Raw genomic sequence first — 25,765 nt, 5'->3', positions numbered from 1 at the left:
TATTTGCCTGAAACTGAGCAATTCCTCCCAGGCTGCATCTTACCTCTCGAAGCATAATAATCTGTATTAGTGGCAGCCCTTTTCCTCATTATGAAATGTTTATTTGGGAAGAAAACAGAAGAAAAGGAAAGCTGCTACTCTGTTTGGCAGCATTATTTTAGTAGCGCGTGTGTGTAGTATTCTTGCTTGGAGTCACTGAACAGATCAGGGAGATAAGTCTTTTAGCTAAAGAAAAATTGAAAAATAAGGTGGTTTTCCTGCTTTATCCTGCTGGTCCCTTTCTCCTTGGATTTTATGGTGTATGAGACTTTTTTTTTAATATAGTTTCATGCTTACACTTATTTAAGGAAAGAATCCTATGCTCTCCTTATCTTTCCTTCTGCATTCCTTCTGATAGGCATCACAACTTGAGTTACTGAGCAGCACAACAAGCATTTCATAGGTTGGCATTCAAGAAATATTTATCCAGATTGCAGAATAGTTGTTATCAGAAACTCCAGAGTCATTAAAGGATTAGTCAAAGCACTTAAATTCGAATATTTTATTCAACAGGCTTTAAGTTCAGAGTTGGCTCAAGCCAGAGATGAAACCAAGAAAACACAAAATGATGTCCTTCATGCTGAGAATGTTAAAGCAGGCCGCGATAAGTACAAGACTCTCCGGCAAATCCGACAAGGCAATACAAAGCAGCGTATTGATGAATTTGAAGCAATGTGAGAGCTGGTATTTTGCATATGTGTTCCTCGTAAAGCTGAACCACCAACAGAGAAAAAAAGCAGGCCTTTGCAGATTTGATGGATTGCACCCCACTTTGCCAAAGCACTTAATACCAGGTTGACTACAGTGACTAGAAGACAAATTTAGGGGAAGCTATAAAACAGTAAGGCAGTCTGTGAACCCTAGGTTTTGGGTGGGGGGAGGGTGCGGAGGTTAATAGCAGGTTTTTCCCCATTGTCTTTTCAGTTTCCTTGTTTGTTTGTTGTTTTTTTCCCTTTGGAAACAGATGTGAAGTATATAATGACTGACAAGTGTATATATTGCTTAAACATTAAGAAATAGAAAGAAGAATGGACTGTACCTAAACTGGATAGGTACTATTTCAGTATGAAGTTTGAAATTAGTTTTCAATGTAGCTACTCCATTAAGAGTTTGATATTGCTCACTTTCAGTTTTGGTTGTTTTTTTCTTGTTTTGTTTTGGGGGTTTTTGTGTTTGTGGTTTTTTTCTCCCAAGTGAAATTCTTTGGTGTTTCATGTCCTGTCATCATTGATGGTTTTCTTTGCCTACCTGTTCACAAAGGTCTGGATGGCAGGTGGTAGTTCCAGGAAATGTTTTTTAATGGAACACTACCTGTGGGCAGCACGTGGCTGCTGATAGGCTTGAGCAAGTATTGCTTTTCGTAGCTGATTCTTTTAGATGTGCAGAATGTTCCAATGCAGCAAAGAGGGAAAAAAATAAAGCTTAATGTGCTATTTGCTTGTAATTATTTTATTTGCAGTAGGGAGACCTGGACCTTTCTGGCAAGGGAGCATATGAAAACATCAGTCCCAGGGAGGGGACAGTATCCTACCTCACTACTATGTACATGATGACTGGTCCTTCAAACACCATGAAAAAAACTGTTTAAATTGACTGTCACTACACAGTGATATCATAGATTGCTAGGAGTCCTTACTCCTAGGATTTTATTTTACTTTATGATGGATTTATAGTGCTAAATACTGTCTAACTGCCTTCTGTTGAGTTTAAATTGTAAAAGCATCTGGTGTGTTTTAAAGCTGTAACCTGTCACTGGTATACTATATTCTGGGAGGGGTGTAGCATGTGCATGTCAGTCAGTTTGGGTTTCAAATACAAAATGAAACTTCCCAGAATTGGAGTAAAAGTGTTTGTAGCTTCAGTTTTCAGAGAAGCTAGTATTGTAATTGTCATATCTGATGTCAGATGATTAAGTCCTTTCCCTCTTGAAAAGGAAACCTGCTTTTTTGAGAAATTTCCTTAGATATTGAACTTTAGTAATAACTTTACAGTTAATGTGGACATCAGTTACTCCCTGTGTTAGAGTACCCTAGTAAATGTCAACAGTGGAAGAATCTAGGTTTCTCTGAGGATGGTTCAGCTTTTTTTCTGTTTGATATTATGCACTCATAAATTTACACTTATCTATTAAAATTTGCCATTTTATTAAACATTTTTTTCATGCACAATAGGTTTAAATTTCTTATGAACAGTCCGACTAAGTTTGTTTTTTTTATTTTGCGGAGTAAAAGTTTGGCTATGTGGGGTGACATCATGAAAATTAAATAAAGATACATTAATATATTTTTGGTTTGTGGGGCTAAACATATCTGCTTGACCTTGAAGACTGGTGTGCAGATGCTGTGCACATGCTTCAAAATGCTGCTTGGTGGAAGTTGGTGTTTCAACTTGCAGTGCATTTTAAGAACAGTTTTTGTTTCACAGGCTTCATACACCGAAGCTTAAGCAAATTTCTGAAGTATTTGAACAGTTTGCCATAGCAGGTGAAATACTGTGCTTCCAGTGAGTTTTCATTTTTCCCTGAAAAGTGTGCACTAACGCTGATCCATCAGTTTCAGTGTTGGGAAAAAACACCAGTAAAGATTGTTGTTCATAAATCTACAACATGTAGAGTAGGGCTAAATGGATTAGATCCATTTATAAAGCTGTGTGATTTTTTTTTTTTTTTTTTTTTAATCTAAACAACCAGGGACAACCATTTGTAATACAGATTTTCACAATGAACAAAGTGGTAATAGCTGCTGTCACAAGCAGCTAGGAACACTTACTGGTGCAGAAATACTAAGAATACATTTAATGATTACTTGGTGAAGTAGTTTTCCACATGCTTTTTCCTTTAGCATCATGTTTTGTGTTGTACAATTAAGCTACAATTACATCTACTATTTTGGATAACATTCATTGGTTAACAATAAAGAGATACAGTTAATTTCTCTGAGGTCCATTGTTGTTATTTAATGCCCTTTTTTTCTAACAGTTTTACTCAGCACACTCCGATAGCCTCTCTTTCCAGAGCAGTGTAGAAATTTTGATCATCTTTTTGTTTCATACTCTGCTCAGAATTAAATAAAAAAATCAAATTTATTCTCTACCCTAGAGAATGGTATTTTGCTTAAGAAATTACCACATACAGTTAAGAGGATGCACTGGTGTTTGTCGATTCAAAACAGGATGTGAATCATCACAGCAAATTTTCTCTTTTGAGAGCAGAGGATAATTTGGCCATATAAGAGCTCTGTGGGTAATGTAAGAACTTTCAATCACTGCCTACATACTGCTTAGCCCCAGGTTAAGTGAAATTTAGTTTAATGGGTTAGTATCTTAATTACTGAGAAACCGTGATGTGATTTTTTTTTTTTTTTTTTTTTGATACTGCACCTTATAGTGGACAGTGCTGTCAAATACATGCATGGCCATGTGTTTTAAACAACAGCAAGTTATTGGGCTTTTTCATCTCTAGTACACTTGAAAAAGACAGGAACAGTCCCATGTAAATAGGTGTACAAATAATCTGCTAAAATATTCTCACATAAATTAGACCTCCTCTCAGGTGGCATTCCATTCTCTCTTGTAGTTGTTTGGCCTTGCACTCAGTACAAGCACACGACCTTTTCTGTTGCTCCGTAGGGAAGAATTGCCATGAGGAATTAAAACTTGGTACTTGTAAACGTGCATATTTCTAGTTTTATAGTTCCTTTTTGTTGTAGTCCCTCCTGCTGAAGCCTTAGATCTGAGGTTTCTCACTTGTTAGAGAGCTTCTGCATAGCATAGGTATGTAGCTTCACAATATTGTGCATGAAAGGGGAGGTAAGTGCTTTGAAAGATTTATTTTTTTCTAAAATATGCTCTTGAGGTGGAGAGAAAAGGATGAAAAATAGTGCCACTATTTACAGGCCAGACTATTACAATCAAACAGAATGTCTCGTTGTGCAAGAAGATATTTTATCTTCTTGAAGCAGTCCCTTCTGCACATCAAAACCTACATTTTCCACCACTTGTACCACTTCGGAAAGCATTATTGTGGTTTTGCTTTTTTCTTAAAACATGTTCTCTAGGGTTTTTCAACTTACCTGCTTTGAGCACCTCTGAGGAAAAAGGAGGTTTGTTCTAAACGAAGTATTTCAAACTTCTGAAGAAAAGGTACCACAAATACTTTTTCTAAATTTTAAAAGAAAATATAGAGATTAAAATAATTAGTTAAAACCTTTTGTTTTTGAAGAGGAACTTTTATGCAAGCGTTTTCCATGTCTGTTTACATATGGATATGTTGTTCTGCCCAAGACTTCAGGGTAATTTCAGGAGTCAGGGATTTTTAAAAAAGATGATGTATCCAAGTGGGCTGAGGTAGTTGATCCTGGTGTTTGTAAATGTACTTTGAGTAAAAATAGCAACATAAAATTGAAAACTTTCTTACAAAAGAGAAAAGTTCAATTTTTAATAGAAGTTGTCTCATACACATAGTTTGATTTATCTTGGCTGGGTGATAAGATTTTCCTGGAGAATATAAGAAGTGTCAATGTCTCAGCATACAAACTGTGGTGATTTCTTTGACCCCCGTGGAGCACATTCTGCTGTTTGTGCTTGTAGGTGGAGAGTACCTGCCTCCCAGCAGGAATGCTGTGCTGGCTGCTCGGCTGGCTGGGTGGCTGAGGGAGATGGTTCTGGCTGGTGGCTGTGGGCACCTGCCATGTGCCGTGTCCCACTGCTCCATTTCCAAGCAGCACAGTGCAGTGCCTTTCCTCCCCACACAGCTGGTCTGCAGGCAGGGGAGTTCTGCCTGACTGTTCCTTTTCCCAGTTGGGGGACCCAGTTCAAGGGTCAGCAGCAAGGGACAACTTAGGGCTGAAGGGCTGATGTAATGGTAGAGGGCTGTAAGAGGGGAGACAACCCCAAATGCAGATGTCCGCTAGAATCCCCTACTGGCTCCTTTATTTACTTGCATGGAGGACTCCTTTTCAGTGTAGTCATGTGGGAGCTGCGTGACCAATAATCTGTTTAGCAAATTTAGCAGCCAGTTTTCTGGAGCAAGTTGCACTTTCCATTTCACCGAGCTGAGCCTAGATCCATAGGCCAAAGCCAGTTACCTGAGTTTGTTTGGATTGATGGAGTTTGTCGCTTGTGTTTGCTTTACTGTCTGAGTTAATAAACTGATGCTTTGCAGTGCAGTTAGAGAAGCTTTGCTTTGCTTTGCTTTTTTTTTCCTTCATTCCACACAAGAGATTGCTTCCGTATCAAATGTATATGTTTTGTTCAATGTGAATGAAGTGGGCTCACCAAGCCCAAAAGGCTTTCTCACCAAGCTATCAAATTTCTTCAGAAGGGACCACAATACTTGCAGCAGTGCCTCAGGAAGAGACAGATTATGCCCACATAGCTCATAGTTTAGGGAAAGACAAAAGTTAGCAGGAGGAAATGGAGCATTTTGAATTGCTGGTATTCCATGAGGTGTTTATATTGGCTTTTGTAAATAATATGTCAAGAGTGTTTCTGTTCACAGCAGTAGGCTTTAGGCAGCAGAAGAAACAAGGGGAGATGGAAATGCACATCAAAGGACACGGCCTGGTTGGTGCAAGTATTCCTAATGCACGTGTGCATAAGAGTTAATGTTTCCTGTGCTCTGGATAAGTGGATCAGGTGAAAACAGATCAAGCTCAGAGGTAGGACAATTGCATTGCTTTTTCTGCATTTTTGTTTTTGGGTTTTTTTGTTTCTTTGTTTGCTTTTAAGCTACCTTATTTACAGAGGAGGAACTGCCATTATCTGAAGGCTTTTAGAAAGCCTGCTGCCCAGCACTAAAAGGTCTTGGAGTTCTTAAGGCCACGTGCTCCCAGCCTGGCCTCTGTGTTATAAACTTCCTCTGCAGCGTGGTAATTTTGCCCTAGCACATTTCTGCAGTGCCAAGAGCCGTGTACATTCAGGGTTCTGCTGCTCCACTTGCTTGTTCCAGCAACATGAAACCCGTGTGTGCCCCTGTGAAACAGTAATCGCTCCACGGCCCTGCGGCTGCCTACACAGCTCTGCGGGATCTTGTATCCACAGCTCCCTACAGCCTCAGCTTTCACACCTCTTACTCACCCTTGATTTCTTCTTTGAACTTGATACAGTATTTAACTTAATCTATGGCTTCAATAACATTCTACTAAACTGAGCTTACAGTGAATGGTTGACTACAGTGTCAAACGCGTTCTTAAAATATATCAATGAGCCACACTTTTATTCAAATAGCACTTCTGATTAATTAATAATCTCTATGAATATGGTAATTGCAGTTGTGTTGCCAGAAAGAGCTTCATTTGCATTGGGACTGAGGCTCAAAACTTTTCTGCTACGTGCATTTCAGTCTTCAGCAAAGTTGATAAATAATATCCAGAATAGACAGATGAACCGATCATGCTGCTTTCCTTTATTGTTGGGAACAAATTAATTTACATCTGAGTGAGCAGATTCAGTGTTTGAGACTTGGGCAAACTTGTCCACACATCAGAAAAAATTCTAAAAATTAGAACAAATCTTCCCACCATTAATCAGCACTCCACTGTTTGTTTCCTTTCCTTGATAGTGTTTCTTCAGTTTGATTCACCTTTTGAATTCTTGGATCTCTTCTCTTGTGAACAGCGTTTTGGGCATCTGTCTCGCTGCTCAGTGCCAGTTGTACTTTTCCATACCATTTGGAAACACAGCTCTTTCTTCTTTTGCATTTGGGATCTTAGTGTTGTTTTCAGCGAAGCCAGTGAACTCATCATCTTCAAATTTAGAACTATTACTGCTGCTTCTCAAAATAGTCTTCGGATTAATTTTGGGTGCATGTTCGCTTACCAGCCAGCCATGGCATATGCCACCTTATAGCGTAAGTGATTGTATTGACAGTTAATAGTTGCTGGTAGCTTTCTGGAGAAATGTCAGAAAACAAATATGTTAATGCAGAATCCGAACCACAGTGTTCATATCCGTGAGGTTCAGCTTTGAACCTAGCCCTGCTCACACACACAAGGGAGCATGTGGGGGAGAGAAATTCTGTGCTTTCATTGTGTAGCTCATCTGGCTGGCTGGACTAGGCAGGAGAAAGCACTGGAGCAGGATGGTTGTTCCTGCTCAAACAGCAGAGTTGTCAGGCACAACCACATGGTGCTGCAGCTTTGCTTTTATGCACAACAGGTGTCCTGGATGTAAAAATAAAAAGGAAAAAAAAGCAGCCCTGAAATAATTGGCTTTTCCTGTGGAGTCTTAAGTAAGTCTTATTTATTGCTATATTTCTGTCTGGCTTGAACTTTCTCTGCAGGTCACTCCTGTAAAAGCTGAACTGCTCTATAGCATAAGCACAGATACCTGAGAGCAGGAGTCAGGTGTCCCATGGCTCTTCAGCCTGCCCTGCCTGTAAAAAACAGTGGCAGGTGTGGGGGAAAAAATACCTGTCTCTGTTTGTTTTAATAGAGGGCCATGAAAATAAATTCTGGAATTCTGCTGGCTTTCCAGCAGTGGCTTCTCTATGCTTTGGGATGGCCCTTTCATATGTGCTTCTCCCAGTCTTCTTTGAACTGGTTCTTACATCTCACTTCTCTTTGCTGCTGCTTTACTGCTTGGTTTGGGCTTGTCTTTGTTCTGTTGTTTTCTTTTTTTTTCTTCTCGCTAATGTGTCCTGCCTTTTATTTGATCTGAAGAACAGATTTTAGTTTACGTCATTGAGAGCTTTAATGCAATTATTTGTTTCAAGATGAGAATGCAAATTAAGACAAGGAAGGAAGATGTTGCATAATTATTAGTTTAAAACCATTGTGAGGGTAAGTTTAAGCCTTAAGTCCTAGCTAAAAAATATGTTGCACTTAGCTGACTGCTTAGACTTAAGGTGAAAAGTGGAGGCAGACAGCTAGGTATGGCAAGGTGGACTTCTCAAACTAAATTCATGATAGGAAAGTACTTTGGTAAAAATCACTAGGCCTTTTATGTATTTGCATTTGCTGGGTTATTTTGAGAGCACTGGAGAAGAAAATATGGAATGATTTTTTTTTTAGTCGTATTTCCTTTAATTGCTGCTGTTGTGGCTTATTCCACAAATTTAAAAGTGCTTTTTTTTTTTCCTCCCCAGCGATTTTGTAAAGTTATGTTTTGCCTATGACACTGAAATTAGCTTTGCAATCTGGAGCTTAATGGATGAAACTATTTTCTGAGGGAAAGGTATCATGGTTTGTTTGTTTAACTGAGCTTGGTAATTTATATGTATGTATATATATGCACATATATATTAAAAATATATAGATAGCTGGTTAAACTGGAGATTTCTAATACAGCATGTGGCATTAGGCCTTGTAATGTCTGTATTAAAGTGAAATATACAAGTTGCTACTTAGAGGAACTTTGATCATGAATAGTTTTAGAAATGAGGCTTATAAAAACTGTGTTTAAAATACGATTTTAAAAAAATCACAGCAGGCAGAGTGAATATGGTTCAGTTTTGTTCTTGATCTCAAATCTACTTATCTTCATGTTTGATTTTAGCCACCTGTGAAAGCCAGTTGTTTCTGGGGTTCTCTCAGTACCAGGAAACAGTTCACTGGTTTCAGTGATGCCTTCCCAGCCTACAGTTTCACTCACTGACAGAAACCTGTTTCTTCTCCCCACCCATGTCCAGGAATTGCTGTCAGACTTTTAAAACACCAGTCTTAACCACATGCCTTATTTGCTTATGGTCAAGCCCTGGAAGTTCTGGCTGAATTTCTGTGCCAGAAAATCTGTGTGGGAAACAGGCTGCAGTACAAAATTCTGATGTTCCTGCACATTATGTGCTGTGTCTGCACTCGTAAGTGTTAAAAAAAAATGCTATTGAAGGCTTCTTACTTTTGAATAGCTGCTCATTCCCCATGCTTACTAATTACAAAGAGAATCTGGTTGTTTACTCTTTTTCTTGATTAATTTTGAAGAGTATTATGATATATTACTACTTACAGCTGAAGTGTTTCTTTCTCTAAAACAATCAGAATGAGATGTTCACAACAAAGGAAGGCTCACATAGGAAGGTTGAATGTAAAATACTGGTTATTCTTCGCCTAGTCAGTATATTTAAGGAAGTCATTTTCCAAAAGGAAAGCAATTTTCAAGCCACTTCAACAATGATTTTTTTGTAAAAAATCAACATGGAAAATAAACATTTTTGAAATGTATCTTCACTCAAGTAAGTTTTGACTCATTGTAAAGATTTCCAGCAGAGGACATTAAACTTAAGGAGAGAAGTAAATTTGAGAGAGATTCTTTATGCTGTCCTCACCTTTTTCTCCAAAAGGCTCATGCAAGGGAACAAGTGAAATGAACTGAACGCCAAAGCTTACACAGCAAACAGCACATGTGTTGTGCTAAAAGGAAAATATGTCTGAAATCATATTGGCTGTGATTGAATGTTCTACAAATATGTCCTATATTTGGTGTATTTGTGCAAAAGGCATTTTATTTCAGCCATCTTTGGGAGCAGTTTTAACACAATCTTACCTCTGTTGCACTCCCATGTGGTTTGTGTTCCCTGCAATAACAGATTGGTCCTTTAAAACTACCCCTGGGTGGATTTTCAGTTGGGTTCTTCGTAATGCTAAAATTTGATACCAAAATTGAACTGCTATGTACAAAAATTTGGCATAGAAGAGTACTTAAAGAGTTTGAGCTGCTCTTCAAGCTGTGAAGATGGGTTTTGGGTGTCCCTGGGTGCCTTGGCCACAAGAACAGTGTGTTTCTTTAATCACTGTGTTTCTGATGCTCCCTCGTTCTGCTGACATCTTAGAAAAAAAGTTCAGTCAGAAATTAAATATGGAATAGTTACAGGGAGTGAATATGGCTCATATGATGTTGCTGCATATTTCTATCTATTGTTTAGTATACTTTTGCTAAATCTATTTGATCTCTCTGTGTCTTTCTGTGCAGGTTACAAAAGTACGATCTCTTGCAACCCTTAGGATAGGAGCAAGGTAAAGATCAGCAGAAGACCTGGGGTCTGCCAAGGCCTGCTATTGCACTTCTGTAAATCTGGACAGTGTACAGTGCTTTAAATTAGGCGCTGCCTGGTCTGTGAAGAGTTTTTGGAAGGACCAGGAAGTGCTGTTACAACATTTTGTTAGTGTTTGATTCTCTCATGGTCTCTAAAATCTTTCCTTTGTCGTCTTTTCCCAGGAGAAAATCAGCTATTTGAAGTATTTAAGCTGTTGTTCTTTCCAGGAAAACAGGATAATACTAATGTGTTAATCTTTAACTTGTAATGGGATGTGCTACAGTAATGTGACCCTCCAAAGTGCTTCCTGTAGTGCATCCTGTAGGCTTTGTCCACAAATGATGTAGTTTGGGAAGCCTGACATATCCAGCCTGGGTAAAGTGAAATAACAGTAGATACTTTCCAAGTTTTATTGGTTTTCTACACAGTTTCTAAGAGCCTTGATGATACCTGAGCAGTGTCAGACAATTTTCTAATGTAAAAATCCCAGTTTAATATGTCTGTACATACATTCCCAGTGTAAGCTCCCGTTGCTCCTTGCCTTTTTTGTACGCTGTCAGGATGTGCATTCTGTGTGTACGTAACTGCGCTGGACTGTGCACCCTGCACAAAAGCCTGAATAAATGGGTTTGAACCTTCATCCAAAGAATCACTATTCATTTGATGATCAGTGATGCTAGTGGGTTTTCCTTCACTTCTCTGAGAAGTTTTAATTCACTTTGTAGCACCAATCCAAAGCAGAGTTTCCAGGTAAACATCTTGTGCTATGACCAGGTAAGCCAATGAGAGGCTTTATTTCCAAAGAATGGATTACTCTTGAAGGAAAAGACAGCTGGTAGTTAAGGAAGTTAATTGAGTAGATAGACACCCGAATTATCCTCAAATCCAGCTAGCACCCCCTGGGAATATACCCAGCCTTGGTATATGCCTCAGAGTGAACTTTGTGTTCCTTGCAGTGCCTTCTTGCACAATGGCCTCCTGCACTGGGAACTGTGCCAGTAGATCTGTCAGAGGACTTGCATCTGAAGCAGCAGCTGTCAAAGCCTCCAGCATGTGCCCAAAATCATTAGGTGATAACTGCCCGAGGAGGAAGCTGCTCCGGTGCTCTGCAAGCATCCCATGGACCTGGGACCTGCCTTGGTGCTGCTGCTGTGCCTCCTGTAGGCACCACATCTGGGAGCAGCCCCTCTGGCTTGGCTGAGGGAGGAGGGGCTGTGTGCCCTGGACCCTCCATCCTGGCAGGGTTTGGAGCCACATCCCTCACACCTCAGGACTGCAGGTGGGTAGGGTGGGCAGTGGACCATGGCCAGCCTCCTGCTGAAACCCTTGCAGAGACGGGGGCTGTTGAGAAGGAAGCCTGCCCTGCCTCTGATTGGCACACCAGGACACCACCAGCTGAAGCAAGACCCTGGCTCAGCCTTTGGAAGACAAGGTTTGGGTTTAGGATGCCAAGAGGAACATAAAATACAAAGCTGTGGAGTTTCAGGGTCTGATCTGCACACATAGGCCAGCACTGGGGTCTTGGGACTGGTCAGCACTTGAGTGATTATTTAAAATTGTTTGTGCAGCCTCCCTCTCCCTGCATGACCCATGTGGGGGCTTAGAGATGTTCCTGGTGCTCAGGGGACCAAGGCACAGTGGCCTCCAGGAGTTCTATGTCTAGCAAAGTCTCTGCAGTAGCTGCTGCTTGGAGTAGCCTTCTTTAGGACTGTGTTTGCTTCAGGTACCAAGAGTGAAAGGTAGTAAGACCCTTTCATGCAAATATATCTTCAGTACCACCACAAAATGTTCCCAGGGATTTCTTTCTACTGCTACCCTTGCTGCCTAGGATGCTTTTTAGCTTGTCAGTGTTGAAGTTCTCTGGTGGGTGTCCTGCAGAGGGGGAATTGGGCAAGATGAAGCGTACCTTAGCAGCCAGGCTCAAAAACAGAAACATGAAAATAGAGATCCTGATATAATGAAAGCTTTGGGTCCCTCTCACTGATTGTAGCGTTGCTCAAGCTGGCCTGGTCTGGCTCTGACGGGATTGGCAGCTCATTAGCTGGAACAGGCAGGTTCACACCTGCTGCTAGTAGCCGGCAGGAGCTGGTCTGGGAAGGGGTGGCAGCCCTCCCCTGGCAGCTGCTGGAGGACCCGGCCTGGGAACAGCGCTTCCTGTGCTGCAGCAGCCACTTTGGACGAGCCTAAATGGCCGGAAAGGGTCACAGTCTGCCCTGCAGGGGGAAGGGAGGGAGCGCGGTCCTGCTTCTGGTCGGCACAGGAGGGTTCTCAGTCACCTCTGCAGCAGTCAGGATTTTGCCCTGGTGAAGATGTTGTTGGAATTGCCTGTAGGTAAAGGTCTGTCTGAAGTGTTGTTGTAGCAGAGTTGTATGATGAAAAATGCTCTCCTGCAGGGAAGGTGAGTGAATTCAATCGTGCCTGTGAATGGCTGACATCAAAGAGTGGTGCCTTCCTTGTCCCTCTCTGCTCCATGCTATTTCCACACTTGATGGCTGGCCAGCAGCTTCTTTCCTTGCAGTTCATCCTGGGTCTTTTCTCTAAATTCACAACTGGTCTTGGCATCTGTGCCTGCACCAGGGTATGGATTTGGAAGCAGCCGAGCTGCAGGTGGGCACACAGTCACTGGGATGCAGACACCTGCGGTCTTGCAGCTCGGCCACCTCATTGCCCTGACTGCAGAGGGCAATATTTGTAAACCTGCAGCCATTGGGGGGTTTCCTCCCAGTTTCTGTGATGGTCTGACAGAAGTTCTGCTGCCGCTTGGCTTTCTGCAGTTGATGTGCACTGATGAGTTAGTGAGTGGAAGCCTGCACGCCTCCTACGGCACTTGCTGGCCCTCAGCTGGGGGTGGGTATTCTATTAAATTAGCTTTAAATGTCAAAAGGTGGGGTGAGCAAGTTAACTTTCACTAAAAGTCTGATCCAGGTTTAGAATAGGGTAGCAGCTCCATTTCCTGGCAGCACGTGGCACGCTAACACTTTCCATTTTTATCATGCTGACGTTTTCCTTTTTCCGAAATAATTCTATAGATGTAGCCCGTGCCAACCATGAGCAGCTTTGCTGCATCCTGTGTGTGCGGAGTTTCAGCATTAATTAAATCACTTTGTCGAAGAGGAACCAAGGGAAGCTCATTTAATCAGGCATTAAATAAACAAACAAACATCACATCATCCCTCTCCGCAGTTCCTGGAGCATCTGACTCTCCTCGCCATGGTGACCGTGACCAGACCAGGGCAGAGTCTCAGCCTGTGAACACTGGGGGCAGGTTAGTGCTGAGGGTCACCATGGTCTGCACCCCCCAGAAAACCCAAAATGTTTGACGGGGTTTGAGCCCCAGCAGCTCTGTGTTTATAGGCACTCTGCAAACATGTGGCTCGTGCCAGAGCCCCCAACAACTGCTGGAGGTGGCTGCAGTGGAAGGACAGGTAGGAAAACACATTGCCTGAGATAGGGAGTTCTGCTACTGAATTCAGTTCACTTTTTTTTTCCCCCACCAGGGAAAATAGACTTTCTATTCCTGAAATTGGTAAAACATAAAATCCAGGTTTGTGCATGCCTGAAAGTTTTGTAGAGGTGGATGAAACCCAAAAATTCCTTCTCACAGGCAACCTGGCCAGACCCCAATTCAATTTTCCCCCTTTCAGGCCACTTCCCAAGGGTTGGAATGTTGGGTCACCCAAACCAGCACTGCAGCTCTGGTTCCAGGGTGCAATTGGGGATCTCTGTAAGGTGAGCCTGGCTGCCATAAGGAACGGGCCTGGAGAGCATTGCCAGCTCCTTATCCCCCACAGTCCTCTTGCTTACACTTCACCCAGCTCATGTAAATTAGTATCAGCGTTGAATTTCCGTCATACCTACCTGCTGCTCTTGGCAGTTCAGCTGGGAAAGAAAAAGCCCGACTGTTGCTATAGAGACCATCAGATGGAGTGGCACCAGAACATCTTCCGCACCACTGCCACCGAGTGCTCACGCGTGTCCCAGCACCCGGCTGGTGGCCACGGTGGGACTGGGACACCCCTGCTCCTTGAGCCACCCCTATCCTGCCCTGTGTGACTCCAGGGATGACTGATCTCCTGGGTCTCCTACGAGCTGGATTTACGCAGGTCTTCCTCAGCCTGAAGCTTCTCCCAGGCTCTGTGGGTTGGATACGCCCCCAGGGATGGGCAGGGAAATGCAGGGCAGCAGCTCCTTCCTGGTGCTTGTTGCGGGACTCCGGGAGCCTGGTGGGAAGGCTCAGTGAAACAAGGTGCGTGACAAAGCCGGTCGGTGGAAGCAGTTTAAACCATTTTCAACACTTCTGCTGCTGGCTCTGCCACGCCAGGTGTCTCAGGAGCAGGTCCTGAGGTTGCTGAACGCAGGTCCTCTGCTGTGACACTGAAGAGCAGGATGATGGTGGCATTCAATGCATGTGCTCACAGTGTGCCCAATTCCATGCCAGATATTTGTCTACAGTCAGCAAAGGGGCAGTTTATGCACCAGGACACAAAATCTCTAAATGTCCCTTCATTTTGTCAGCATGGAATGATCTCAAAGATTCTGTGAGGCTGGAGGGTGCTGCCCAGAGCAGCCCAAGTGACATTTTGTGCTGCTTGGAAATGGTCTCACAAGGAGCATCCCTGTGTGTTCATACAGCAGCCTCTCCTTCGCTTCTCCAAACAAGGTCATGCAGGTTGTCAAGTTCAGGTTTCAGCTCCAGGGTGAGTGACAGAGCCCTTTCATCTCCAGTGTCACAACACTTCAACCTGCATCAGAGGCTGCTGTGATGCCTGTCAGGCTCACAGGCATTTTGTTAAGGCTTATGCAAGAGAAATTTGTAAACAGGTGACAGGCTCTCCAGGCCTGCCCTGCAGGTGATGCAGGCAGATCTCATGGGATTTAGAGAATTGACTGAATTGAGGAAACTCACGGTGCTTGATCAGCCCAAGGGAGAAAGCAGAACTACGGAGGAGAAGCCTCAGGTGGTGGTAAGACCACTATCCAAAGAGACCAAACCAGATTATACAAACATTTACAAACACCAGCAGCTTGATGTTTTGAGAAAAAAAGAATGGCTGTATTTAGCATTCTTGAAGCAAGCCAAAAAACTGAGACCCGACCTGTGCCAGCAACTCACCTATGAAGAAACCAGCATGTTTAGGGACATGGCAAATCACGGCTTTATAACTGAATGATCCAGCACACCAGTTTCTTCAAAGAAAGGACACTAGGTTCACTGGTACAATGTCTAAATCCAAAATTTGCTACTATAAATGACTGATGTGTCCTCTTAATCCCAGAGGCTTTTTTCTTGGTAAGCAAAATGAAGGGAAAGAGCCTATTAAATACAAATTACTACATTAAAAATGAACTGATAATCTATAATCATACATGCTTATGTATGGTCTCACATGACACCCTTTTCTCTCAATTAGAGAGATGTGTATTTGATGGCTGGATTATTCAGTAGATAAGGAACTGGCTGGCTGGATGCAGACAGAGGTTTGTGGTCAATGCCTTAATGTCCAGGTGGAGGCCGGTGGTGTCCCTCATGGCTCTCTCCTGGGACTGGTGCTCTTTAACATCTTCATCAGTGACACAGACAAAGGGACTGACAGCACCCTCAGAAAGTTTGTGTGTGGCACCACGTTGGGTGGTGCAGGTGCCATACTTGGAGGATAGGATGTCAGCCAGAGGGAAGTTCAACAAGTCCAGGTGCAGGGTGCTGCACCTGGCTCAGGGCAATCCTAGACATGAGTATAGACCAGAAGTTATTGAAAGAAGCCCTATGGAGAGCTGGGGATTCTAGTGGATGAAAAGCTGGACATGAGTCAACAGTGTGTGCTCACAGCCCATAAAGCCACTTGTATCCTGCTTGTGGCCAGCAGGGCAAGGGAGAGGATCCTGCCCTTGGTGAGACCCTACCTGGAATGCTGCTGCGTCCAGCTCCGGGATCCTCAGCTCAAGGAAGATGTTGACCTGTATGAGCAGGTCCAGAGGGTCACAGAGATGATCAGGGGGCTGGAGCACCTCCCCTATGAAGACAGGCTGAGAGAGTGGGGGCTGTTCAGCCTGGAGAAGGCTCCCAGGAGGCCTTCCAGCACCTTCCAGTACCTTAAGGGGGATTAGAAAAACGAGAGAGGGACTCTTTCTACGGGCAGATAGGACAAGGGGCAATGGTTTTAAACTAAAATAGGTTTAGATTAGATGTTAGGAAGAAATTCTTCACTGTGACAGTGGTGAGGCACTGGAACAGGCTGCCCAGGGAAGCTGTGGATGCTCCATCCCTGGAGGTGTCCAAGGCCAGGCTGACCATGTCCAGTGAAAGGTGTCTCTGCCCATGCCAAGGGAGTTGGGACTAGATGATCTTTGAGGTCTCTTCTAAACCAAACCTTTCTATGCTTCTATGTTTGAAACTGTTCCGATTTACTCAAAGCGAGCAGTTTTGTTATTCAGGTAGGAACACAAAGCTGTCTGTAACTCACTAACTGCTCTAGAGATTTTTTTTTATGAAACAAAACCAGCCCATCAATGAGGAAAATGAATCTTTATTTTTTTTCTCTAAAAGCAGAATCCATGTACATGTTCTTTTGTATGGTTTAAAGGTAGTTTTAAGATGTGAATAGTCACATCACAGAAATAATACAGAACAACCAGTGAAGGAATGAAGAGCCAGCTTGACAACTGCTTTATCAAGTAGCCCAAACATTATTTTTAACTAATGGTTTTCCCAGAGCGGACTTCAGGACAATATTAAAATCTCACCTACTCAACACAAATACAGAGATAATGACTGGGAAAATAACTACAAAATACAATTATTGCTGCTGTATCTGCATTGCTTCCTTGGAGGATACTCTACTGGATGCTGGGAGATCAGTTTTTAAATTTCAGTTTCATTAAGAATGTCATTTAGATAAATAAGAAGTAACCAACTAGCCAATCTCACATGGTTAATTTATCTGAGACCAGAATAAAAAGGATTGTTCTACAACAAAAGCAGAGAGGTTTTGTTTTAAAAGGTGAAGAGTAGATTGTTATACTTCGAAACACAGACAACGGCTGTGCTTAAGCATCTAAGAAAATTTGGTCTGTAGGTGTTCCCAACACCCGCAAAGGGCAATCCTGGCCGAATGACCTGTCAGCACCAGTGAGATCTCCCCTTTGTTTGGGAGGAGGTGGCTCTCCAGCTGTGCTCCTCAAGGCTTCAGCCCTGCTGCACTCACATATATGCCAGTCCGACTCAGGGCTTCTCTAACACCGGCCCATGCCTCTACTTCTGCTGAAGTCAGGCGTATGTGGTGGTGTTTGGGAGACTGGGCCCTCCCAGGGCTATTGAGTGTGAGACAGAACGAGAACTATTGCAATCATTTAGGTTAAAGGGTAGACAGAGTAATAAACACTCCAAGCACAAGTTATGACAACCCTTTAAGACCTGAAAATGGAAGCTGGAAAATTATTTCAAGCACACTGATAACTGCGAACTGCACACGCTATTTGGTAGTGCCTTTATAAACATCTCTGACAGACCTGATGTGCACCAGCATGGCAAGGAAAACCCAGCATGCTGTAGGGTGTTTCCCACGCAAATGTGCATCTCCCGTGTGATTGGGTGCTTAAGTCACCAGCTTCTGATGAAACCTTGAGAAATATATTCTAGAACATCTAAAGGTGACATTTGAACATCTCTCACATTACCGAGCAAAAGGTTCGATGGAAAAACCATTCAATACAGATGATTCCAGGTTTAGTTACATGATTAGTCTAAACAATGTGCCCAAACATACTTAATTGGAACAAGATTCTTAAACTATGCCTCTCTAAAATTTATGAAGTATATAAAATGTGATTTGACATTTATAAAACCTCAGCCCTTTTACAGAAAACAAAACAAGGCCATAGAATTTTGTTTTAAGTTTAAATCTATTGGTTTTCTTCTCAGCAGTTTTAGTTCCTGTGATAAAAAAACTTAAACGGCACTCCACCATGGCCTTATAATGCAAGGAATAAATTAGCAAGTCACACTGTAAATAAAAATAAATAATTTCTAAGTTATTTTTATTTTTTTAAAAAATGGTCTCTTTAATTGCACAGTATTTAAAATTTTCAGTAGCAATGAAAAGTCAGTTGAGTATTTTTCTAAATGCTCCAGAGAGCAGGAAAGCATTGTGTCTCATTTTTCAAGCTTTACACACTGAAAATACCTTGGTCAAACCATCGACTGATGAAACTGATAAATGTTTTGGTAGTCTCTTACTGTGTCAAGATGCTGCAGTATCTCTCACCCAAGGCATTTAGTCCTCTGGCGCTGGCCCTGCTGGAGCAAACGCCTGCAGCGTCCCCTTCCAAGTGAGGTACTCTGGTTTACACCGACAGCTTTGATATTTTTGGAAAGGTGTTCACCGTTAGCTAAAACTTTCACAGCAGAAGTTTCTCAACAGCTCAGCACCAGTCTGCATCTGCCAAGGCTGCAGGGGTCTCCTTCGAAGGCTTCCCCAGCCCGGCACACCTTCTCTTTTCGGGGCATCACATGAACACATCAGGCTTTTGGCTCTCCCCAGAGGTATTCTGCAGTGGAGGACCAAGCCACAATTCAGACATACCAAAGAAAATGGGACACCTGGAAAGGTATGATCTTACCTCAGACCATTAGCAGTATCTTAAACCCACTTGCCAAACATATGTGTGTATATATACACAAATATATATATATATATCTTACACATATTTTAAGAAATAAAAGACAACGAAGTGATTAATACTGTCATACCCTGGGCATATTTAACTCGAAGTTAGTTACCTACAGGACATACTTAAAAACTCTAAATATGGTTGTTGTATTGAAAACAGTTGTGGGCAGATGCCTAATGTATGTGCATTAAAAATACTGTGTATCTATATACTATTACTGATGCAGTTATAACAGCTTGGGATTTTATCTAAAAATGCAGAGTTTCTGCAAGGTATCGAAACAACTCCCAAGTACTGAAGACAAAGGAAAAGTGTTGCCCTCTTCTTAGCTGAGGGACAGCTCTAACTCAAAGGTACTAAATCGTTCATTGCATCTCTGGCACTCAGCTGGGGCCAAGACAGTATCACTGAATTACCTCTGCTATTTAAGTACCACGGGAGGTTACAGTTCAGTTATTTGCATCAATGCAATTACACAGACAAAGGTAGTATTTGACCAGTATCATTGCATCCACGTTTGTTACTGGTGTCCTCTTTAGAAGTTGTTAAATATACACACTGGTCTCCTCACCATGGAGGAGTTCACACACAATTCCTCAATCTGTTAACACAGCAAAACAAAAGGAAGTATCAAGGCAAACGTTTTGTCCACAGTAAATTTCCTTTACGCAAAATAAGCAAGTCTAAGGGGAACTAGCACATCATTGCACAACATTAAAATCCACCAAGTTACTCCTGCTCTTGTATTTTTAAAGCATTTTCAGTGCTGGGGTGCAAAGCACAGAACCTATTACAAGAATCACCACCCTTTTGGGGATTCAATACTGCCCTGGATATGTGCAGAGGCAATGGACTGTGGGATCTCAGGCCTGAGCAGTGCAGCTCGCAGTCCCACACACCTCCTCGCACCGATATCCCAATGGCTAAGCCTGCTGAGCCCCTGCTCTAGGCCAGACTGTGACATGTGCGTGGCAGGAGCATCCTGGTGCTCACATCACAGGGAAAAACACAAAACACTTCTTTTACATACGCACATTTCAGTTCATGCTTAAAGGAATTGACCTTTTGGCAGAAGTAAATACCTACATAAAAAATAAACGTAGAAACCCATTAAAAACACCAACATAATAATTGCATTATTAAAACAGCTGCATCTACACTATGGTGTAGGACTTCAGTGTAATTCAATTTAACCAAATCTTAGCATACAACTAAGATGAGACCCATTTCCCAGTCCAAACCTCAGCGTCAGCGCTGCATTGATCTCTACATTAAAACATGCTCTACAGATGGCCACCAACCAAATCCAGGGAAAAACTGTTGCCACAGGTGAAGAGGTCTTCTCCCTAAACAGACAACGCAGGACAGATGGTGTAGAGCCCCTCCGGCCTTGCCACGGGGACAGGCAGTGGCAGAACCTGCAGCGCACCAGCAGCGGAAGCTGCAGGAGCACCACGTCCTGAGTTGGTTTGCTGAACATGGTTCAGATTATTGGATATGTCTATAGCACAATGCTCTTTAGAAGCATTTACTGTATACCCAAACCCTACTTGCTGCAACACATGGTGTCACACAAGTAGTGAAAACGTCTTCGTATTCAAAGGTGCTTGGACATCATTTTCAGGCAGCATTTTACCTTTATTTTAGTGAGTTCCCACTACAAAGATTTTAGAAGGAAGAAGATGCCAATAGTTTATTTTTTCCTTTTAGTATGTGAAATTGAGACAGACACCTAAATAAATACCTACTTTCACTTGCCTAAATCTATTCTATGTCTGAAATCTCTAATTTTTAAATAAGGGATAAAATGTTGCCCAAAAGACTAGTTATAATTATACATTTGTGTTTCTAATCTACAAATCAAAATAGTTCTCAGTTAAAAAGATACAATTTGTATCAACAGTAAAAGGTACTTTCTGGTTCTTCAGGGCCTTACTTAAAATTCCAGCAAGTGTACCAAAATTATCAGCTGTAATAGTGTAAACTAGTGACACTTTTTTAACACTGAACATTGTTACAATGGATGGAAACCTAAAACTGTCGGCAACTGATCACGTCATGGAAGTACATCTGACATCAATTGCAAAAACTATTTCTATTTTTCATATATATATATAAAAGCTTATGAGGTGCTAGTAAAACCCATGACTTTAAACCAGAAATATCCCTTACTAATGCTAAAACAGACTTGGTTTGTCTGTTTCTAAAACTACACTATTTGTGGCAAGAATCAGGCCTACACAATGCAAAAAGCGAAAAACTAACTCCAGGACCACATATGGTATCTTCTCTCCCCACAACTCTCCCCTCCCCAGCCAAAAAAGAAAAAAAAAAGTTTAAGTTATTATTTTGAGCTACAATATCATTACCATAGTGCAGTTAATAAATGTTGCATATCCTGAACACACAAAAACCTTTTCAGGCCAGCCTTGATAAATAGCAAGAAAAATCAAACAGTATCTTAAATACAAAACTTGCATTGAGATAATTAAATTCATTTAAAAACAGGTAAATATTTTATGAAAAGCATATTTTATCCAGTACAGTTGTGCAGCAATACAAAGGAAAAACATATAAAACAACTAAACAGGGCCCTACGATTTCAGGTCCCCATCTACTGACCAGAAATACACAGAGCTGGGTAACAACACACGGGAACTGAAACAGGGTGGCCTGGTTTGGGGAGATCCTGAGCATTTGCAGCTTCTCTTAGCTTCCAAGGGGGCTGCAAATTCTCAGTACCTTTGAAAATCAGGCAATAAGGCTTTTACCATATCCATAGATTAGTAAAAAAAAAAAAAAATTTTCCTCCTCTGTTTGCATCTGATCTTACTAATTGACTGCATCAACAAAAACATGTAACTATTTAAGCAAAACAAAGAAAGCAACGAAAAGTGCCATACTATAAATTACCAATACATTGTTACCCATTTCACTGTTAACTGGTAACTTAATTATTTGTTTCAAAAAATGAAGTCAGTGCTGTAGTAAATCTTTGTTTTCTACAAACAGGTGATTACAGCACAAAAAAGCTCACAAAAACAAACAAACATACATCAGACTTACTTATGGTGGTGTAAAAAGTTCAGAAACTTGGCTTGAAAATTGCCTGCCAGAAGTAGCAAAATCCTCTTTCTGCAGGTTAATATCTCACAGCCCCAAGGATAAGCATCCAGCAAGTTAAAAAATGAAACAAAAAATTCCCAACAAAATGTAACAATGATAAGAAAGTGCTGCATATAAACCCCTGATGCACCAAAGATTATAACCAGAGACCACAGATTATTTTTATATATATATATATTAATTTAAACTGGAACATATTCCAGATGTGAAAATAGCCATTTAAAAATTTTCAAACTAGAACACAAAACATATCTGGTACTTCCAATGCATGGGGCTATACATACAGACTCCATGATACAGTATTTCACATAAACGGAGTACTCTATAACCTCCTTGCTGAGAAGGAGATCCCAAATGCTATTGTAGCAAACCTCCCTCAGCGTTAGCGCTGAGCTGAAAACTACGAGACACCACAAAGATGCATCGTGTCTCAATAACCTAGCTGAGATTTCTCCACTAAGATGGCTGCAGCGAGCTGCTGAGCGTCCGTCACGTGAGGGTTCTTCTTCATCACCATCCTCACGAGGTCGGGGGGGAAGATGTTGCAGAGGTTAATGTAAACCTTCTCCCGGGTGTCTTGGTGCCTTGGGGGGTCTTGCGGGATTCCACAGTAAGGTACGCGCCAGGGCTGGTCCTGCTGCTCGGGAAGGCTTTGGAAGGCAAACTGCTCGTAGCATGGCTGCGTGGGGTTGCTGGGCAAGGAGTATGTCTGGCGGTAGCTGTAGGCATCCATCCCGTAACTCTGCCTGTCCCAACCTCCCAGACCTTCCTGGGCAGCGTAAGGCTTTCTGTGTCTTAATGGAGAGTTTTCATACAAACGGGAGTCTGAAATGCTGTCTATTCTCGTGGACACCAGCGCTCTCCCCAGATGCAGCGCCTTTGAATGGGACGAGCTCTGAGATGCGGAGTAGTCGTTCGGACAACTGGAACGAGCCCCGACTGCTGGATGCTGCAGATGCACAGCCATGTACGGAATGGGAGATTTGTGGTGATGCTTTGGTTCTTCGTGACTGTAGCTCTGCACTCGTGTGAGAGGCTCGTGGTAGCTCTGCAGGAAGGGCTGGGTGTTAAGGCGGCCGTGGGGGTGCATATGTTGGCACTTCAAGTTCTCCTCTAGCTGTGGGTCAGGCGAGCTCATGTACGAGCGATCGCTGTAACCCACGTAGGAATCGCTACTGCCACAGCTGACGCTCCCCTCGCTGCTGCAGTCAGAAGCTACAGAGCTAATCCTATAATCTGTGTCCAAGGAGAAGCGCCTTTCTGGACTACGCGGACCAGATACGCTGAGATTTGAATATGCACTCAGCATGGAGTAATAGCCTATATCCACCGGAGACTCACATTTTGGATACTGGTCATAAGGCATTGGTGTTCCATGATTTTTGGTTGCCATCATCACTGTAGGATACTGTCCCTGTGGTCTTTGATCCTGAGGTGGGAAGTGAACTCCGGATGGAAGGCCGTTAGTTAAAGGTGCAGTACTTTGGGGTTTTCCAGCAGAGGAACTTGGTATACTAACTAAAGAAGGTACAGACCTGGTTTCCAATTTGTTTTTGGTGGGAAGCTTTTCCTCCAAGTCTTGATAGACTTGGGTCCTTATACTAGGATCGGATTGCCTCTTTGGAGCAGCACGCTTCAGCTCTGAAGTGCCATCACTTTTAGTGCTACAGGGAACACTATTGCTTTTTACCAGTCCTCCTTCACTTGTAGTTTTGGCAGCTGTGCTTCTAGACATGGCACGAAGTTCATCAGCTACAGATCGCTGAGGCTGATTTCCTCTTTCTGGATGGTAGTATTTGCATTTGTGTCCATAGGTACATTTCTTCCCTGTTAATACAGACATAAGCAGATTTAACAAACTTCAAACAAGATCTGTTAGCCATCAAATAACAGAAATGCCCCTCATTTAAAGTTTTACTGTTGATTTGAAAGATCTTGCAAACGAGATAGGTTTGGTGCAACACAGGGTGTGCTCTAAGAGCTCCTCTCCTGTTTTGTGGGGAAAAAAGAGGCAGTGGTAGCGTTCTGCAGCTGATGCCCTGGGAATGCAGACCAACACTACCAGCCACGATTTGAGCTGAATGTGGCACTGCCAGGGAGTCTACACACCTGCTGTGTCGGGCCAAGGCAATATACAAGCACAAAACTTAACAGGGAAGTCCCACAGCAATAAGGCCAGCAAGTTTCAGCTCAGTCAAGATGCCTGTAGGAATGCTCAGTAGCTAACCTTCAGATAGCTCAATTAATTTTCTGGAAGAAAAGCTCAATATCCCATGATATTAGAAAAGGGCTTCTGGAACCTGCAGAATGTAGGTGTTGATTTGGATCTATTCCAATGAATGATTAGTTAAATTGTTCCTTTAGTTCAACTAGTAGACAGAAATGTTTTCTAAGTAGCACATGAAAAAACCTCTTACGGTTTCCACCATCAGTTCAGCATTTCAACCCATCTCAGGCTAAAACAACAATGTTAAAACCAATGTTAAAGAGTTTTTAACAGTTCTGGCAATGTTAAAATAAAGCAGGAGCTTGGTCCCCAGTCCCAGTACAAAAAAAATTGATGGGTTAAATCAAATTACCATACGGACACGGTTGCTTCTTATGTTCTGGCACAATAGGCTTCTTCCTAAGAAAATTGTCCAGACTTGGACCATGGCGACCAAGAGGATCATCAGGAGGCATAAATCTATAAAGAAAGAAAAAAGTATTATGGAAACAAACAAGCCTTTTTGCACTCCTCACGCAATGACCAAGAACCTCATGACTATGCTACACCATAACCTGCCATCCAGTCGTTTTTAAATCCGGGTACCCCGAGAGCAGTTTTGGAAGGTCAAATTGCAGGTACTGCAATTTGCAGGTACTGCCTGACAGGTAAGTCACAGGAACAGACTGTGTGGACACCTCCAGGCTGCTACAGACACCTTTGGTCCAGCTCAGCTGATGCTTTGTAGCAAAGCAGGGCTGCAAATAACCCATCCCAAAATCAAAAGTAAGGGCAGCAATACAAGCAGCCATTTCTTAAAACACCCCTATTAGCTTTGCAAAACTGTACTGACTGCCTAGGACTCTTGCATCAGCATTCAGGCACCTCAGTACAAGAGCCTGCTTGGTGGGGTACTGAGTCCCTCCTACTACAAGAAGCCACCAGCTGCAACTGCAGTTGATCTGTAGGCTGGGGTACAGAGTTACTATAGATGGATCTAATCAGACAGTTGAATCACAGACCCTGTGAGGTTCATTCCAACATGGGTTTTTCTGTGACTCTAGGACTTAGGAGTCTAACCACAGGCACAGTATATCAACAGCTGGAACATGCTGGCTCAGGATATCAACAGAGCTGGAATATTATACCATAGCATACACTGAATATACATTGGCATACACCAAAGAGGAAAAAACAGCATAAAAAGACACAAAAATGTTGCTAGAAAAACAGTTTTGAGTATCTTTAATCAGAAGACCAAATCTATGATTGACTATTCCTCTTGTTTTCCTACATGTACCTAATGATTTGGGTGCAAACTAAAAAATTCGTACAAATCGTCAAACTGTCCTTTCTTCAATTATTTTAGTGGCACATATAAAGACAGAATGACTTACTTGTCATTAACAAATGAATACATCAACAAGCGTTCATCTATGAACTTCTTCCATTCTGGCTTTTCATTAGCTAGATCCCTGTAGTTATCATTAGAGACAATGATGCCATCTGACTCAAAGGCCAACTTCACTATGAATCGGTCATCGTAGCACACCACCCTTCTCCCTTGCACACGCCGGGATGGTGTGAACACAAGAATCTTCTCCTTTTCTAATTTACGTAAGATTTCTTGATCTACAAGGAATAAGAATCAAAAATCAAACAACAAAGAAAAGAAAAAAATTTGTTTAATCTCTAAAAACATTAGACTTGAGGAAGAAAATCCAAGCACTTAGGACTAAAAATGTCTTAGGTGGTTATAG

General features: G+C 42.2%; 2 protein-coding genes across 5 annotated transcripts in view; one reads left to right on the top strand and one right to left on the bottom strand.

Moving 5' to 3' along the window:
* Positions 1-10,646, top strand: part of RDX (radixin) — a 45,711-nt gene extending 35,065 nt beyond the window's left edge. The window contains exons 14-15 of one of the 2 annotated variants that reach the window (XM_048294763.1): positions 553-713; positions 9,943-10,646. In XM_048294763.1, the coding sequence (XP_048150720.1) occupies positions 553-713; positions 9,943-9,979 (198 nt within the window). In that variant the 3' untranslated portion in view covers positions 9,980-10,646. Of the gene's footprint in view, positions 1-552; positions 2,969-9,942 lie in introns of those variants that run through there. The other variant, XM_048294764.1, reaches the window with a different exon arrangement.
* Positions 10,647-16,514: 5,868 nt separating this feature from the next.
* The window catches only part of ZC3H12C (zinc finger CCCH-type containing 12C), a 45,396-nt gene continuing 36,145 nt past the window's right edge, over positions 16,515-25,765 (bottom strand). For all 3 annotated transcript variants that reach the window (XM_048294756.1, XM_048294755.1, XM_048294757.1), the window contains 3 exons: positions 25,403-25,637; positions 24,379-24,485; positions 16,515-23,626 (listed from right to left, as the gene is read on the bottom strand). In XM_048294756.1, the coding sequence (XP_048150713.1) occupies positions 22,230-23,626; positions 24,379-24,485; positions 25,403-25,637 (1,739 nt within the window). In that variant the 3' untranslated portion in view covers positions 16,515-22,229. The remainder of the gene's footprint in view (positions 23,627-24,378; positions 24,486-25,402; positions 25,638-25,765) is intronic.

The sequence above is a fragment of the Corvus hawaiiensis genome, chromosome 2, assembly GCF_020740725.1.
Source record: "Corvus hawaiiensis isolate bCorHaw1 chromosome 2, bCorHaw1.pri.cur, whole genome shotgun sequence".
Lineage (NCBI taxonomy): Eukaryota > Metazoa > Chordata > Aves > Passeriformes > Corvidae > Corvus > Corvus hawaiiensis.
This window is presented reverse-complemented; position numbering and strand designations above follow the sequence as displayed.